Below are 18742 nucleotides of genomic sequence, written 5' to 3'. Positions count from 1 at the left end.
ACATAGCCAATAAATATTTGTTGAACTGAACACAAACATTAGTGAAATTTCATTCAGCTTTTTCAATAAAGCAAAATTACAACGATAAGGGTTTGGGAAAAACACAAGCTCAGCATATTGGTGGAATGACTAAGATTTTAAATAGAGAAGATTAAGAATGTGTATTGGTCAGGGTGCCTGGGTAGCTCAGTCAGTTAAGCGTCTAACTTCGGCTCAGGTCATGCATGATCTGACAGTTTGTGAGTTCGAGCCCCACGTCAGGCTCTGTGTTGGCAGCTCAGAGCCTGGAACCTGCTTCGCATTCTGTGTCTCCTTCTCTCTCTGCCCCTCCCCAACTTGTGCTCTGTCTCTCTATGTCTCTCAAAAATAAATTTAAAAAAATGTAAAAAAAAAAAAAATTAAAAAAAAAAAAGAATGTGTATTGATCACCATGCCTGATTTACCTATAGGAAAACTAAAGTATGTATCTTAGCTAAAAAAGTATGAGGGTTAACAAAATTTCCTGTTCTATCTGGTTTTAAGAAATGGAAACAATTTAGGATGGCCTTAAAAATAAGGGCATATTCCCTAACACTTCACAAACACATACTCCACCACATAAAGGCAAAGTCGAGAATGGAAAGCCCCTTTCTTAAAACTTTACATAGTGACAATGACGACATTTTGAAAACATGGATTAATTACATGCACAGCAGGTATGGGTAGCAGAAGGAAGGATGGTGGGAATAGGTCTCCATAAGCAATTTAGTCCCTAGTGTTTGACCTGTAACCATCACTTCTCCCTACTGCAGATGCCACAGTATGAAGACTGCCACAATGGGAACAATACTAAATTAACACTGCTATCATTTACTGAATGCTACTCCGCCAGACTCTTTCTCCATGTCATTTCTAATCCTCACAAAACTATATATGGTGATATCATATCTCATTTTATAAATGAAGAAGCTGCAGTTCAGAGAGGTTTTACTAAATGGTAGACTTAACATTCAAATCCCCTGGTTCCAAAACCTATTCTTTATACTATTTCCTGTTGCTTCTTCAGGCACCAAATAACAGACCTTACTGCATCATGCTGTGAACCCCCAAAAGTGAACAGAACTTACAACATGTGAGGGCTCTTGTCTCGAAGTTAACTATACCTGAAAAGGCGGAAGGAGTGAAGATTTTTGCCAGTGCACCCTTGGAGATGGAAGAAATGACTCAAGTATATTCTATCCTTGGTCATCTTACAGTATTTTAAGTGCTCTGTCATACATTCTATGGTTATTTTAACTTTAAGTACCCATACTGAATACTGAAAGAGGTTTCTGACTCAACTTTCCTGTCATAAAAAATTGGTCCTTTACTGTTTCCACAGAGAACACTGTATCTGTGTTTGCCTGCACACTGTGTACATATATGTATTCTAAAAAGTAGAGTCATGATAACTATTTCATTGGATCCATTTTCAAGTAAAAATACACTTTTAAATTCACCTAATTTTTTTCAAAGAACCACATTACTGTGTTTTCTCTCACAAAGCATAGACTCAGGAGAGCAATGAAAAGCCAATCACAATTTCTTTCAAAATGGAAAAAGGTTACTAGACTAGGATAACAGTCATTTATAAATTCAATCTACAAATATCTTTCTTTGTACTTAAAAACTGTAAGTATTTTCTTAAATTTCTAGATATTTTCTTGAATGCTATATTTAACTTTTTCTAAACATTTTAATCTAATATTGTGATTAAAGAATAAAATATTGAACAAATGAATATCTTTCCCAACATGAATATTGTTCACCCCAAAGCCAAGTCCTCACATGACTTTCACAGACAAGTTACCATTTAATTAAGTCTCGCCTTGCCTCCTTTGATTTCTTCCCACTTAAAAAAGAAGTAAGGTGGCATGATTAACGATAAAGATTTAAGACTCAACACGATTGATACTAGATTTTCTATCAGAATGAATTCAATTAGCACACAATTCTCATTGTTTCTTCTTAGAGTAAGAGTTGGCAAACTATGGGCACAGGCCAAATTCAGTCTACCACTTATTCTTGTGCGGTCCACAGAATGGTTTTGACACTTTTAAATAGTTGAAAAAAATCAAAATAACATTTCGTAATGTTAAATTATATGAAACTCACATTTGTGTCCACAAATAAAGTTTTACTGGAACACTGCCACACCACTGATCACATATTACAGAAGGCTGCTTTTGTACTACAACGGTAGAGTTGAGTAGCCACGACAGAATTGTATGTGGCTCTCTCACGGCTTGGCACTGTGGCTTGGCACACTACAAATCACAGTGGCACAGTCATAATTCAACAGCATTTTGAGTGCCATGTGTATCACTGTACCATGACATTTATACACACACACACACACACACACACACACACACACACACACAGGCACAGGCACATACACATACCTAACTTGTCAAAACAAGAGTGGACTTTGAATGCTACAGTTTTTAGGCAGAGTAGAGAATGGATTATTTCACTCAATTAAATGGCAAAGCCCCATGTTTATTATGCAGTGACATTTGGCCATGTTAAAGAAAAACAACTTATTTGGGCATTACCACACTAAGGACTCATCACACTATTCCCAACTTGCTGGAAAAGACTCAGAAAAATCAGAAAATTAAAAATGAAATATTTCATCAAAGTAGAATTTCTTCACAAAAATAAAAAATGAAAATGAGACTGCACCCAAAGTAAGTTTCTGAGTGGCTTATTTATGAGCTAAGCAATAAAATCTGTTTGCCAAAAGTGAATTAATTAAATTGGGTTTGATCACAGCAATTGAAGGAATGTGTCCAGAGAAAATAAACTTGTTTAAAGATTACTGCCTTGGCAGGAACAATTTCTTGAAGAACTGACAACAGTCAACTAAAAAATAAAGCAAATGATTTAGATTTCTTTCCCTTGGCTTTTGATGAGTTGACATAAGTTATGAGTACCGTTCAGTTGTTTTTGTTTATCAGGGCATCAATACCAACCTTGAAGTTAGTGAAGAACCAGCCTCTATGAATAGTCTGCATGCAACAACTACAGGTAAGAAGAGGTTCAAACAAATGGCTAAAACAACTTGAAGTGAAGTCTCCTACAATTAATGAAGTAAAAATATGTGTGGAACAGGGAAAAAAAATTTACAAAGTTAATGAAAATGTAAGGTGTTTAGAGGCGATGGTTACTCTATTCTTCACCAGCAGGTATTCAGGAGTAAATATTTGAATCTATCATGTGTTACTGAACCAGTAGGGTCCACGGTAGTAACCGTTTCTGGCTCATGGACTTAACCATAAGTTCAATGTCTTGACAGTAGTTTCATTATGATTCTGTTAGCTCAGGACTAACACTGAATTCCTCTGAAGAAGAACCGCCTTTAACTGCTAACATAAAACAAGGAACGCCTTTGAAAATGAGTTTTTGCTGTGGACTTGATAATGTTTCTTATTGAATTCTACCTAAAATCACAAGGTAAAACAGTGTTCCTATAAGAAACTCGTGCTGCAGTACTGTCATTCTGACAACATCAACATTACTTTGAACCACATGTAATGGCGTGCTTTCAAAAGTTAAAACAAAGCAAGAACATTCCCACACGAATTTATAGTGGGCATACTTTCTAAATTCCCAGCAGTGTTTTCGTATCTCATTGCAAGTTAAAGGAAATTTCCCTATTTCAAAATCTATTTAAATGAGTGATTGAGGAGCTCCACATATCTTGAAGTGATTAATATGCAATATTACTGCCATGCTAAAGGCAAACAGCCAGTGAGCACTGTAATAGAATTCTACAAATGCCTTCCAAACAATGAAACATGCTCAATTAAAATCATACATGATATCACTAGTTGGCGATGCCAATCTGTATGAAAAAATTTTTCAAAGATAAAATACATAAAATCTCATTACAGATCCATATTAACAGATGAACTTTTGCAACTAATTTTGCAAATTTGATAGATAACACTAGCTTGCAACCTCAAGTAAAATATTACTCCCACAAAAAAACATTCAATTCTCTTTAGTGGACCCGAATTACACACAGACACGCCCACACACACACACACACACACACACACACACACACGTACTCAATTACTCTTATATTTTGAATTTTGTCAGTAAGAATTTTGTGGAAATTTGTTTTCTCTCTTGTTATGTGTCTACATAGTATCCTTGATTTTATCTCTTGACCTTAAAATCCTAAAATAGTCACTATTTGGCCCTTTACAAAAAATGTTTGCTGGCCTCTATTGTAGAGTAAGAAAGGCTCCCCTACAATAGTCAAGATAAATGCCATTCAAGGTATAACCAGAAAAAGATTTCTACTCCTCTTTCTCTGTACCCTATTCCTTGTCCAGTTCTGGTAGGTGAGTAGAAAGGAAGAGAAAAATTAAAAAATATCTTGAGAGGAACAATAATACAATTTTAATCGAAATCCTCAGCAACATTTGGGCTATGTTCTTTATAAACAGAAGCTGGCTGAGGAGAAATTGGGATAAAGGAGAAAATGACATTTCTAGCAAATGGTAAAAGATGTACAAAAACATGGCACAAAGGAGACCTGAGAAACTGATGATGACCGGTTGTAAAGGGCCTTACATACTAAGTTAAGGGCTTAGATTTTCTCCTTTAGGGAAAGAGCCAAAAGAGGATGTTCTAAGGAAGGAAACCAAAATAACAGTAAGCTAGCACACGGAGAGACTGGTATGAAAAAATTCTATTCAGGAGCGCCTGGGTGGCTCAGTCGGTTAAGCATCTGACTTCAGCTCAGGTCACGATCTTGCGGTTTGTGAGGTTGAGCCCCACGTCGGGCTCTGTGTTGACAGCTCAGAACCTGGAGCCTACTTTGGATTCTGTGTCTCCCTCTCTCTCTGCCCCTCCCTGCTTGCACTCTCTCTCAAAAATAAATAAACGTTTTGAAAAAAAATCTATTCATGGTCCAAGTAAGAGATACTGGATTAAGGCTGTAGGCTTCATCTCTCCCTCTTCTATACTTCTGGCCTATATGGTTCTGGTTACTACATGGTTACTACTGTGCTTTGTAGTGCTAACCAGATCCTAACAAATTAGAGTCAACAGTCAATACCCATTTGTCACAGTCCGCTCTCAAATAAATGATAAGTCTAATCCTTCTTCCACATAACTTGTGGTGGGCAGAATCTAAAGAAATTGCCATGATTCCCAATCCCTGGTGCTCATACCTAGGATACTCCCCTACGCTTGAGGGTGAACATGACCTAGTACTTGCTTCTAGTCAGTAGAATATGTGGCAAAAGGGATTTTTCAGAAGTAATTTAGGCCCCAAATCAGTTGATTCTGAGTTAATCAGAAGGGAGCTGAGGGCAACCTCTAACCAAAAGCCAGGGGGAAAAAAGCAAAAAAAACACACAAACAAAACAAAAAAACCAACACAACAACAACAGGGCCTTCAGTCATACAACTGCCAGGAAATGAATTATGCCAACAACATGAATAAATTGAAAGCAGATTTGCTTCCCTCAATCAAGCCTCTGGTTAAAAGCCCATCTTTGCCAACACCCTGATTGCAGCTTTGGGAGACCCAGAGCAGAGCAACCAGCTAAACTGTGCCTAGACTCCTGAGCCACAAAAACTGTACTCCAGATCCAGACTACCAGTTATTTTTTCTATGCATGGTTTTGTCACTAGCTTTTTATACTATGGGATTAAATTTAGGTACTTGTGCCACAAAAGACCTCCCAAAAGCCAAAGCAATCTTAAGAAAGAAGAACAAAGCTGGAAGTATCACAATGTCAGAATTCAAGATATACTACAAAGCTATAATAATCAAAACATTATGGTGCTCACAAAAATAGACACATAGATCAATGGAATAGAATAGAGAGCCCAGAAATAAACCCACGCTTAAACGGTCAATTAATCTACAACAAAGGAGGCAAATATATACAATGGGGAAAAGACAGTCTCTTCAATAAATGGTGCTGGAAAAACTGGATAGCTACATGCAAAAGAATGAAACTAGACCACTTTCTTATACCATTTCTCAAAATGGGTTAAAGACCTAAATGTGAGACCTGAAACCATAAAACTTCTAGAAGAAAACATCGGCAGTAATTTCTCTGACATCAGCCTTAGCAAAATTTTTCTAGATACGTCTCCTCTGGCAAGGAAACAAAGCAAAAATAAACTATTGGGATTACACAAAAATAGAAAACTTTTGAATAGCAAAAGAAACCTTCTACAAAATGAAAAGGCAACCTACTGAATGGGGGAAGACATCTGCAAATGATATATCCGATAAGGGGTTAGTATCCAAAATATATTAAAGAAGTTATATAATTCAACACCCCAAAAACACAACTAATCTAATTAAATTTAGTGACCTGTAATACTTTTCCTTCCTTTGTCTGGTTAGTAAACTCCTACTCCTCTTTTAAGGTGCTTCTTCTCAGAGATTGTCCCTAACTCCCTATCTTTCAGGCAAAATGAAGGTCCTCTCATCTGGCTTTCCAAAGATGTTGATATCTTTTAATAACAACTGGAAAGAATATATTATTGACACTAGTTATAGCAGACTGCATGCTCTATGAAGGGAGGGACAATTATCTCCGTAAGCCAGGGCTAGTCTACAGACTGGCTATGAAAGTTCATTAAATGTTTAGTGACTTAAAGTGAGAGGCAATAAAGAATCAAAGTAAGACAGAATACACAGAAACTCACAGGTTACCTTGTAAGATTTCCTAACTGTTCTATTGCCTAACTAAGTACCTTTAAGTTGTTTCCTTCTGAGTTTAGAATGTAACAACTCCTGGGGCGCCTGGGTGGCTCAGTCAGTTGAGCATCCGACTTCAGCTCAGGTCATGATCTCGCGGTTTGTGAGTTTGAGCCCTGGTTTGTGAGTTTGAGCCCTGCGTTGGACTCTGTGCTGACAGCTTGGAGCCTGGAGCCTGCTTCGGATTCTGTGTCTCCCTCTCTCTCTGCCCCTCCCCCACTCACACTCTGTCTCTCTCTCCTTCAAAAATAAATAAACATTAAAAAAAATTAAAAAAAAAAAAAAAAGAATGTAACAACTCCTCCTCCTTTTACAGAATAGGAAAATAAGACCAGAGAAGTAAAGAGATTTAACTACTTTTAAGCAGTAGAGTTAAATTTTGAAAAAACAAAACAAAACAAAACCAGCAACTCTAGGTCAACCCTTTCTATTATGCCAAGGTTGTACAATAACACACAATTATAACAAAAATCTGTAATCTAGGTAGGCATCTTACAGTTTCATAAAGTGACAGAAATCAATTTTTATATGAAAAAATCCTACTCCATAAACAAATTTCAGTTTTATAAGTGACTCTCTAAATATCAATCATAATGAGGAACAATTTTGGAATTACATACCTGGGTTGGGGGGGTGGTGGCAAGAATGCACAAAATTTAGTCAATCTTGTGGATATAAGACTATTTTGACAACACAAATACTGAGGTTTATGAGCATATCATACAATGTTCTCCTTTTCTAAGTGAGACATGCAAATGAAAACCTATTTACCTTAAAGATTCAGATAATGGTGTTAAAGTGCCATCTCCCCTATCTACTACACGAAAGAAATTCAACTGATCTCCTTCTCGGTATACCAAAAATGTAACTTGTTTGTTGCAGGAGGTCTTCTCCCAGACCTCATCTCGACTGGAATCCATGTACTCAGCCATCTCCCTAAGTGGATCTTCCATAGGAACTACAAATGGAAAAATCGATAAACAAGCTTTCAATTTATATCAAGTTTAATGCATGTTAGTACAATGACAGGATATAATGTGCTGAATTGGAACAATCGTGTGCATACAACATAGAGTACGTGATATTCTTTAAGTGAGTTTCTGGTCTTTTTGTAGTTAATACAACATTCCCTATGTTGAACTAATATGAAATAAATAAAATGCATTATTAGGATGTTACATACAGGGCTTAACCAAATACATCAGTACTTTCCAGTACCACGAGAGTCTGTATATTTGCTGATTCTAGGACATAATTACTTATGACTATTTTCTTTTCACACGCCTGCTTCCCATATATTCCAATATTGGTTATATCAGTATTTTAAAGCAATATAAATTCCATTTACTTTACATTAAAAAATAAACACATGCACATAACTGGGAGACATATGTTAGAAATCAGAAGCAAATAAATCCCTCTTTTTCTTTCTGGTTTTAGATTCTTCTTTGATTCTGGTTTTAGATTCTTCTTAGAGCTGTTTCTTGACATGAAGTTAGCTAAATGCAACAACAATTTAGAACACAAGGGGGCCACTGAGTATACTAAAACTGCAGTGTGTGTTATGGTCAGTATGTTGCTTCTTGAAAGCATCCTCCCAGGACCCCACTGTCTTGGTAGGTATCCATGTGTCCAGAGCATAAGGATTACAGGGGAGCCCCACTACTATAGGCTCTCGTGGCCTGTAGTGGTCCTCAGGTTTGATACTGCAGCCATCATTACAACTTGCTCTTGTCCACAGCAGCCACAGATGCTGCTCCTGTGGTGGGAAGGGCCTCAAGAGATTTCTAGTTCATGGAGTAAATGTTCTAAAAGATTCTGACTTAAGTAATGATTACAGGGAAAAAAGTTTGCTCCCAAAAACTCTCATTTCAAGCTGCAGAAACATTTTCTCTTTCCTAAAAGGGCAACAATTTCTTAGATTCCCTAACTTTAATAAAAACAGCTTACTTATTAACAGAATCACAGTGTTGTGCTACCCTCTACAAAAGTTATAGCAATGAGTTATAGCAATAAGAAACTTTAAGTTGTGAAAGTAAGGTAAAAATATTAAAGACGTTCTCATACCCTAAATCCAAAAATGACCACTGCTTAAACACAAAAACCAGAAATAATAAAGTTTAGCTTATTTCATAAAAACATTTGGATGTCTTGATCAACTCTTGCATAGGCACAAAATGTGCAATATTAAAAGACATGTTTATAACAAGTTCTTGCCATTTTTAAGTTAATGCTACACTTTCCACATTACATGAATAAGAAATAAAAACAATGCTACTGCCATTACATGAGAAAGCCTTACTTAAATCAATATGGTGTGCCTTATTTAAGGAGCCACTGAGATTGAATACGTGTGTGCATCCATGTGTGTGTATGCATACACCTTTCATAACAGGAAAACCACTTTGATTTCAGCAGGTATAAGACATTGTTATATATAGGATACAATTTAGTTTTAGAAAGGATTTTCTATGTTGTTTTGATAATGATTAATTCACACATAATTTTAAAAGCTAACCATTACTGAAACTCACACAATAAAGGTATTTTCTAAACCATAATCTTTAAGTAAGACTAAATAATTATAAATATGGTTTCTCAAATATAATATGGAAAAATTCTAGACCTGGGTATATATAGTTTTTCTTCTTAACAAAGTTCTCAAGGATGTAGGGAGACAACAGCAAGCTTTTAATTTTAAAGAGGTTGATTCAACAAAGGCAAAATTATTAAACATATAATTTAAAATATGAAAAAAAGACAAGTTCTAGGTGCTGATTTTTCAGATTTATAAAGAAGGCACAGAAAGTTGTGGGGAAAAAAGTATTACACAGCTTCCACTACCTAAGGGTAGTGATGCTTTTCATTTTCATTTTCTCAAAAGGTAAATAAAACAAAATAAAACCCACATACATATATTCTTAACTCAAAATCTATAGCACCTACACTTCTCATAAACATAAACTAATTCTGGTCCTAATAAAAGTAGATGTTCTGATAAAACACCCTGGTTTAAAGACAATGCTATACAAAATAACCAACTTTCCAAATTTTAATACAGTGGAATTCACATGGCACTAAACACTGTATAATTCTATCTTACCATAATGGCTCCATAAACACTTTAGGGTTCTTACACTACCATCAGAGTTGGTACTGTAAACATTGCCTTATGTCACATAGGATAATTTTACAAGCCCAATTTATAGAAAGTCCCTGATATTAGGAGTGCTAGTTAACCAACTCTAACATTGCTACCTTTGCTTTTTTTCTAACATATCCAAAATAGTTGAACAACTAAAGTAACATATCTCAGAAAGTCCTCCTGAAGCAGCTAGGAAAAAGATGATAATATCCCTAATCTAACCCAAATTATGACACACAGAGATAAAATTTGACTCATGGAAAATGTAAACCAGCAGTGGAATCAATACTTAACCTCGGTCTTCAGGATTAGTAAAGGATCAAACAAATATGAAGGCCTTCCCCAAATGAGGCCCACAGAGCAGGAGTACTCTGAGCAGTCTAAGGATCCCGCTTCTTCGTGGGAATTCATGTGACAAACCTGAATCAGAAGCCAATGTGAATACTCCCAGTTCTTCCCATGCTTAGAACTCTCTTGTTAATCACATCTCTGCTCATGTCATCTTTTCCACAATCATCCTCCTACTAACCTATTTCCACAGACACTGTCACACTTCCCTATTTCCTCCACGGCACTTGTAACTGCCTGGAATGACATCAAGTCTTTACATCTTTATTGTGAGCACTGTCAGGAAGCAGAAACTTTTTCTTCCATGGAACACTGCACTGAACACCTAGTAGATGCATAAAATATACTTGTTAAACGAATGAATGACTTCCAGAGACGCCCACAATAGGGCCACAATAATATCCATGAAACCCAAGCGCAGCACAAACCAGGCTAACAGGCAACTTTAGAATTTTCTATAACAACCATTCCATCCAGAGCTGAAGACTCAGTGGGTAAAAAAGCACAAACTGGTATCCACCTAAACACAATGATAACAACATATTTACACTATGCTATTCCATTTCCTTTCCCTATACTGGTGAGATTTTTTTTTTTTTTAATATCCCTGGTTCCTGCTTCTGGGCATTTAGGCTTTAAAGAACAATAGTTAGAAAAACAAATGTCATTCTTCTAAGACCTGATAGCAGAAAGAGAACCTGATAAAACTTGGGACTACAAAAATACCAACTGGCTTAAAAATTATTATTGTCAACTTGCTTTAATATGCATAATTAACAAATGCCTACCTCTTCTAGTATTTATAGGTCCACCACGCATAGCCAATACCAGCTTCAAGGTACAACCTTCTGAAATGCTGTGGATAGTTAACACAAAAACAAACCATAATCATCGAAGTGTATTCGGTGTTACATATACACATAATTATGTGCTAGGTTATCAGGCATAGTACTTACCCTCTGTAATAAAAAAATATATATATAGCAATATGCATAAATGCAAATGTTAATTACTTGCATAAATAATGAAAAAGTAAAGAAGTTCTCATAATCTTTAAATATGACACGACAACTCAGAATAAAAATACTGTAAAGGACCTCTGTGATCATGTAGTTTAATCCCTTCATTTCACATGTAAAGAAATCGAGGCCCTAAGTAAAAAAGGAAGTTTGTCCAAGACCCAAAGTGTTAGAAAACAGATCTATTCAATAAGATAGAAAATTGAAAAATAGCAAATCTACAAGAGCTTCAGAATCCCAGTGTTATTCTAGATATTCTACATGGCCTCTGACCCTTTTGTTCTTAAGAATGAAGAATTATGTAAGAGAAGAGAGCAAGAGAGACCAAAGCGAATGGTGTATCTGTAATCACTGGTGCACACAGTGTCACTTAGCAGCAGAAGGAGGGCTTAATGAAAAATTAAAGATTTGGTGAAGAACAAAAATCTCTTCCCCAATACTCTTTATCTTTATCAAGTGTTTTTCTCTTTAATTTCTCATTTTTTTTTTTTAATTTTTTTTTTTTTCAACATTTATTTATTTTTGGGACAGAGAGAGACAGAGTATGAACGGGGGAGGGGCAGAGAGAGAGGGAGACACAGAATCGGAAACAGGCTCCAGGCTCTGAGCCATCAGCCCAGAGCCCGACGCGGGGCTCGAACTCACGGACCGCGAGATCGTGACCTGGCTGAAGTCGGACGCTTAACCGACTGCGCCACCCAGGCGCCCCATCTCATTATTTTTTAATTAAGTAAAATTAATTAAATAAAAAAAAATAAAAAATGTTTTTAATGTTTTCTTATTTATTTTTGAAGGAGAGAGAGAGAGAGACAGAGCATGAGCAGAGGAGGAGCAGACAGAGAGGGAGACACAGAATCCCAAGCAGGCTCCAGGCTCTGTGCTGACACACAGGCTTGAACCCATGAAATGTGAGATCATGACCTGAGCCAAAGTCAGACACCCAACTGACTGAGCCACCCAGGTGCCCCTTAATTAAAATTTTTAATTCCAGTACAATATATAGTATTATATTAGTTTCAGGTGTCCAATATAGTGAATTCACCAATTCTATATGTTACTTGGCGCTCATTATGATAAGTATACTCTTAATTCCCCTCACCATTTCACCCATTCCCCTACCCACCTCCCCTCTGGTAACCATCAATTTGTTCTCTATAGTTAAGAACCTATTTATTTCGTCTCTTTTTTCTTTTGCTCACTTGTTTTGTTCTTAAATTCCACATATGACTGAGATCATATGGTATTTGTCGTTTTCTTATGTCACTTAGCATTATACTCTCTAGCTCCATCTATGTTGTTGCAAATGGCAAGATTTTGTTCTTTTAATGGCTGAATACTATTCCTGTGTGTGTGTGTGTGTGTGTGTGTGTGTGTGTGTGTGTGTATCCATTCATCTACTGATGGACACTTAGGCTGCTTCCATAATTTGGCTATTGTAAATAATACTGCTATAAACACAGGGGTACACATATTCCTTTGAATATGTGTTTTTTTTATTCCTTGACCAAATTCCCAGTAATGTAATTACTGGATTATAGGATAGTTCTATTTTTAATTTTTTGAGGAATCTCCATACTGTCTTCCACAGTGGCTGCACCAGTTCATATTCCCACCAACAGTGCAAGAGGGTTCCTTTCTCTCCACATCCTCACCAACACCTATTATTTCTTGTGCCAATTTTAGCCATTCTAACAAGTGTAAGGTGATATTTCACTGTAGTTTTGATTTGTATTTCCCTGATGATGAGGGATGTTAAGCATCTTTTCATGTATCTGTTGGCCATCTGGATGTCTTCTTTGGAGAAATGCCTGTTCATATCTTCTGCCGATTTTTTAATTGGATCATTTGGTTTTGGGGTGTTGAGTTGTAGAAGTATTTTTAAAAATTTTTTTAATGTTTATTTATTTTTGAGATAGACAGAGAGAGGCAGAGTGTGAGCAGGGAGGGGCAGAAAGAGAGGGAGACACAGAATCTGAAGCGGGCTCCAGGCTGTCAGCACAGAGCCCAATGTGGGGCTCGAGCCCATGAACCACGAAATCTCGATCTGAGCTGAAGTCGGAGCTTAACCAACTGAGCCATCCAGGCACCCCTGTTTTTTTTTAAATTCATTTATTCATTTATTTTGAGAGAGACAGAGAGAGAGCAGGGAAGGGCAGACAAAAAGGAGAGAGAGAGCGTCAAGCAGGCTCTGCTCTATCAGCATGGAGCCCAAAGCAGGGCTCGAACTCACAAACCATGAGATCATGACCTGAACCGAAACCAAGAGTTGGATGCTTAGCCAACTGAGCCACCCAGGTGCCCCTATAAGTTTTTATGTATTTTGGATATATATACATCCTTTATTGGATATTATTGCAAACATCTTCTCCCCCCATTCAGTAAGTTCCCTTTTAGTTTTGTTGACTGTTTTCTTCTCTGTACAGAAGCTTTTTATTTTGGAGCATTTGGGTGGCTTAGTCTGTTTAGCATCAACTTCAGCTCAGGTCAGGATCTCATAGTTCGTGAGTTTGAGCCCCACATCGGGCTCACTGCTGTCAGAGCAGAGCCTGCTTCAGATCTTCTCTTCCCCTCTTTCTCCGCCGCTCACTCTCTCTCTCTCTCAAAAATAAATAAACATTTTTTTAAAAAGCTTTGTATTTTGATGTAGTCCCAACAGTTTATTTTTGATTTTATTCCCCTTGCCTCAGGAGACATACCTAGAAATGCTGCTACAGCCAATGTCAGAGAAATTACTGCCTGTGCTATCTTCTAGGATTTTTATTCTCACCCAATACTCTTGTAAAAATGGGGAAAAAAAGAAAGTAGTTAGGTGGGAATGGGCCAATATTAAAAGAAAGGAGAACAGAAGACAAGATCAAAAGAGAGAGATCTAAAAAGACAGAGGATATAGAACTTGGTGTAAATAATGAAAAAGTAAAACAGAATCAAAGGATAAAGATCAGGCAGTATGGAGTAATGAGCTAACACATCTTAAGGTTCAGGATTTACACTTAAATCTAGAGGTCAGGGGGCGCCTGGGTGGTTCAGTTGGTTGGGCGTCTGACTTCGGCTCAGGTCATGATCTCATGGTTTGTGAGTTTGAGCCCCAACATCAGGCTCTTGCTGACAGCTTGAAGCCTGGAGCCCGCTTCAGAGCCTGTGTCTCCCTCTCTCTCTCTCTGCCCCTCCCCCACTTGTGCTTTGTCTCTCTCTTCCTCTCAAAAATTAACATTAAAAAAAAATTTTTTTTAAATCTAGAGGTCAGAACTATTCAGAAGAGACAGGATCCAAGGATTCAGAAGGAAAACACTAATATACGGAGTTGTAATACTGAGCATCTATAAAACAGCTAATATGTAATTACACTCACTTGTAATCACTCAAGCAATAATCATCTTCAAGTTCCATGTGATTCCAAATTAAGTGCTGCTGACAGATGGGTATACCTTAGGGGAAGGTTATAAAAATATGGTTAAAAATTCAATAGAATCTTCAAAAAAATATGATTCAAATCTATTTTATTAAAGAACTACTACTAATAATAACTTCTAGATTGAATGCTAGGTGCTTAGCTAAAATCAACAGAATGACTGAAAGTAGATGGAGTCCACTCCACTCACTCTAGAATGGTATGTTTTAATAACTGTCTACCCTGAGTCAAAGTATAACATTAGGGAGCCCATTAAAAAACAAATATCACGAAATCAGCCCTGAAGAGTTTAAGACTTAAGGCCTAGGGGCACCTGGGTGGCTCAGTCGGTTCAGCATCCAACTCTTGATTTCGGCCCAGGTCATGATATCATGGTCGTGAGACTGAGCCCTGCATCGGGCTCCACAAAGGGTGTGGAGTCTGCTTAAGATTCTCTTTCTCCCTCTCCTTCTGCCCTTTCCCTGCTCACATTCTCTCTCTCTCAAGAAAAAAAAAAAAAAAAAAAAATTGAAGACAGTTGTTAATGCTGCAAAGTACAGTCTTCATTCATTTATGTGCAGTTTGTTCAAAGTATATTATGGGGGCGTGAAAGGGGTGAAGGGGTTAAAATGTACAAACTCTCATCTATAAAATGATTAGGTCATAAAATATATAAAATAATGTATAACATAGGGACTATAATTAATAATATTGTATTATATTGTATACCTGAAAGTTGCTAAGAGAGTAGACCTTAAAGTTTTCATCACAAGATAAAACTTTTGTAACTAGGTATGGTGATGGATGTTAACAAGACTCATTACAGTGATCACTTTGCAATAAATACAAACATTGAATCACTATGTTGTGTACCTGAAACTAGTACATCAATTGTATCTAAGTTTAAAAGTATAGAACATTTAATTTAGCTTACGAAATTAAACTAATTTAGTTTATGTTTGTTAATGCTGTGAAGTACAATCTTCATTTAGTTATGGGGGAAGGTGGGTCATATCCCTAAAATGTGTTCTCAGAGTAATGTTATTCAGTGACTAACATGGCATCTTTCACATGTCTCCTAAATGGAAAAGTCAATAATATTAAAAAAAAGGACAGAAAATATAATTTCCAATAAACCTTAATATATTAGAAAATTCCTTCCACCTCGGTGTTTATATGTGATTGCATATTAACATGTTCTTTTGTAGAGCCTGAACACTAATTACAGAATAATTCAACATTGAAAAAAAAAAAAAGTATGCTGTAGACCATTTTCAATGCTAAAAATTATAGTCTACAAGAGAGTTTATTTGCATTTCTGTGATGTTAAAGAAATATTAATAAGGAGTATGATACTTTTGCAAAGTATAAATTTAAACACCCAAAGAATATCTGTACCATTCTAGCCAAAGAGTATTATCTATTCAATATGACATTTAATGGACACTGATGTTGATGAAAAACTTTCTTCAATACCTCCTACACGGTCTTCTCAAATTACTTTTTCTTATGATACTAAAACTTGACTAGAATAATAACAGTGGTATGTATACTAGCATTTATTATCAGCTAAGCATTGTTAAAAGTGCTTGACCTGTATTATCATAAATTAACTGCAACCACAATTATCATAATTAAACTGCGACCACAATCTTGTGAAGTAGGCATCAATATTATGTTCATTTCACAGGTTATAAAACTGAAGTATTGAGAGATTGACACAGAGTAGATAGAGATGTGAAGCCCCCCAAAGGCCAACTCCAGAAACTGCATGCTTAACCTTTATGCTAATCAGTCTCTACAAAATCAGTTTTCATAAAGCAAAAGTCGCTGTCTGGTGATGTTTCAGTAGTACTGCCTGTTAGAAGACCTGGTATCTACTAAATGTTTACCAAATGTTCCAAAAGATCATCATGGAATACAGTCACAGAAGGAGGAGGCCCTAAGCAGGAAGGACACAATTATATCTCTCAAATGAAACAGTTTAGTTCTTTTTCTTCCAGCTAAAAATTAGTGTCAGGTAAAGAAAGGCTTTAAAACTAGAAATTATTTCACAAATTATTTTAACAAACTGGAAATTTGCCTAGGTCAACTTTTCAATCAAAACTATAGGATTTCTCTAGCATAATTAGATAAAGCAATTTGGCCAGGTACTAACTACCCTGTTTACATTCAACCCACATCATACAGGTATTATTTTCTAATGGAAACTTTAGAACTGGATTAAAGACACAGTAATAACACTACTGAGGTACAACTCCTGCAAACACTTTAAATGAACTGAGCCAACATTTATCAGGCTAAAATAAATATTGTAAGGATGGCAGGCAGGCAAGACAGTGTGAAAGAAACATCCAAAACTGAGCTGTGATCCTAATGGCTACTTGAGTTGCTGAATGACTTTAAGGAGAATATCAACCTCTGTGAGGCTCAGTGTCCTCTCTCACACATTAAAAAACACTAGGATTCTTGGGACACCTGGGTGGCTCTTTTGGTTAAGTGGCTGGCTCTTGGTTTTGGCTCAGGTCATGATGATCTCATGGTTCGTGAGTTTGAGCCCTGCATCAGGCTCCACACTGACAGTGCAGAGCCTGCTTGGGATCCTCTCTCTCTCTCCCTCTCTCTCTGCCCCTCCCCTGAGCACGTGTTCTCTCTCTCCCTCTCAAAATAAATAAACTTAAAAAAATAAAAACAAAAATTTAAAAAACCACTAGGGTTCTTTCTAACAAACACACTTTAAAAATCTCAAATACACAGAGCTAACCAACTTTCCTTTAAGACAGCATTGCCAGATTTAATAAATAAAAATCTGGCAACCCCATTTAAGGTTTGCTTTTAAACCTCAACTCTTTAAACTTCAACTCTTATTTCTCATACAACTAAATCCAGAAAAATTAATTCCTATAAAACACGTATTCCTAAAAAATAAAGATTACATATATAAAAACGTTTTATTAAGTGTTCTAAAACATTTTACAAGTTAAAATATTATAAAAATAACAGTCATTTGTGAAAAGTAGACAACTTGGAGATATATAAAAGAAAATAAAAACTACATGTCATCCTAAACCCAGCAGAATCTATTCTTAACATTTTGGGCATATTTCCTTTTAAAACTTTTTTTTTTCTTTTACCAGAAATGGGAACAAATTTTGTGAGCTGTATCATAAACTACTTTTTTCAATTAATATATTATGTGCATTTTTCACATCAATAAAAAAAAAAACCATACATTGTGTTTAATGACTGAATGGTACTCTAATATTTTTCTGTCGTAACTTATTTACACAGTCCCCTAATAAGAGATATTTTTACCTATCCAATTGCTCACTATTCTAAATAAATCTGTGAGAAGTGATATACGAGTATGAGTGTTTTTGTAAATGTGTGTATGTGTGTTAATCTGCTTGGGTTGCCCTAACAAATACCACAGACTGGTGGCTTAAACAATAGAAATTTACTTCTCAAGGCTCTGGAGGCTGCGAAGTCAAGATCAAGGTTTTGGCAAAGTAGGTTTCATTTTAAGGCCACTTCTCTTGGCTTCCTGTGTACTCATATGACTTCCTTGTGAGTGTGCACAAGAAAGGGAGCTCAGCTCGCTGGTGTCTCTTCTTACAAGGGCACTAATCCCATCAGAGGGTACCTCATCTAACCCTAATGAGTCACATGTTTCTTTAGTCTTTTTTTTAGAGTTTTCACACAGATACTATGTAGTTGAGAACATAGTCATATCTGCATGTAGGAAATAAACTAGAATCAATAGGACCTATGGATAATTAAAGACACTGGTGGACCCCTGCTCCCATCTCCCAATATTTCCTCCCAAAACAATTCAGAACAACAAGAAATGAAATGATTCTACACAAAAGCCATTCCCTTCACTCTCCTATCGTGAAGACAGAAAATGTCCAAACTTCAAAATAAATGGGAATAAGAGGGGACAATCACCCAATCCTCATGAGTGAAGTATCATGCTCCTGTCCCTGCAGGGCTGACTGAGAAAAATTTCAGAGAAGACACAGATGGAAACTAGTGACATTATATTAAGCCCAATATAAAATCATAATGAGGAAGAAGAAACC

At 36.4% G+C, this 18742-nt stretch overlaps 1 protein-coding gene across 8 annotated transcripts in view; it reads right to left on the bottom strand.

Annotated features, from left to right (window-relative positions):
• ZFAND4 (zinc finger AN1-type containing 4) overlaps window positions 1-18742 on the bottom strand; it is an 86709-nt gene that overhangs the window by 20084 nt on the left and 47883 nt on the right. For 7 of the 8 annotated variants that reach the window (XR_006701569.1, XR_006701568.1, XM_045438051.1 and 4 more), the window contains exons 3-5: window positions 14622-14697; window positions 11042-11109; window positions 7532-7718 (exon numbers count right to left, since the gene is read on the bottom strand). Coding sequence is in view for 6 of the 8 variants with exons in the window: in XM_045438051.1 (XP_045294007.1) it covers window positions 7532-7718; window positions 11042-11109; window positions 14622-14697 (331 nt within the window). In the remaining 2 variants the exon portion in view is untranslated. The remainder of the gene's footprint in view (window positions 1-7531; window positions 7719-11041; window positions 11110-14621; window positions 14698-18742) is intronic. The other variant, XM_045438055.1, reaches the window with a different exon arrangement.

Source organism: Leopardus geoffroyi, chromosome D2 (assembly GCF_018350155.1).
Source record: "Leopardus geoffroyi isolate Oge1 chromosome D2, O.geoffroyi_Oge1_pat1.0, whole genome shotgun sequence".
Lineage (NCBI taxonomy): Eukaryota > Metazoa > Chordata > Mammalia > Carnivora > Felidae > Leopardus > Leopardus geoffroyi.
Note: the sequence above shows the minus strand (reverse complement) of the source record. Positions and strands in the feature narration are given on the sequence as shown.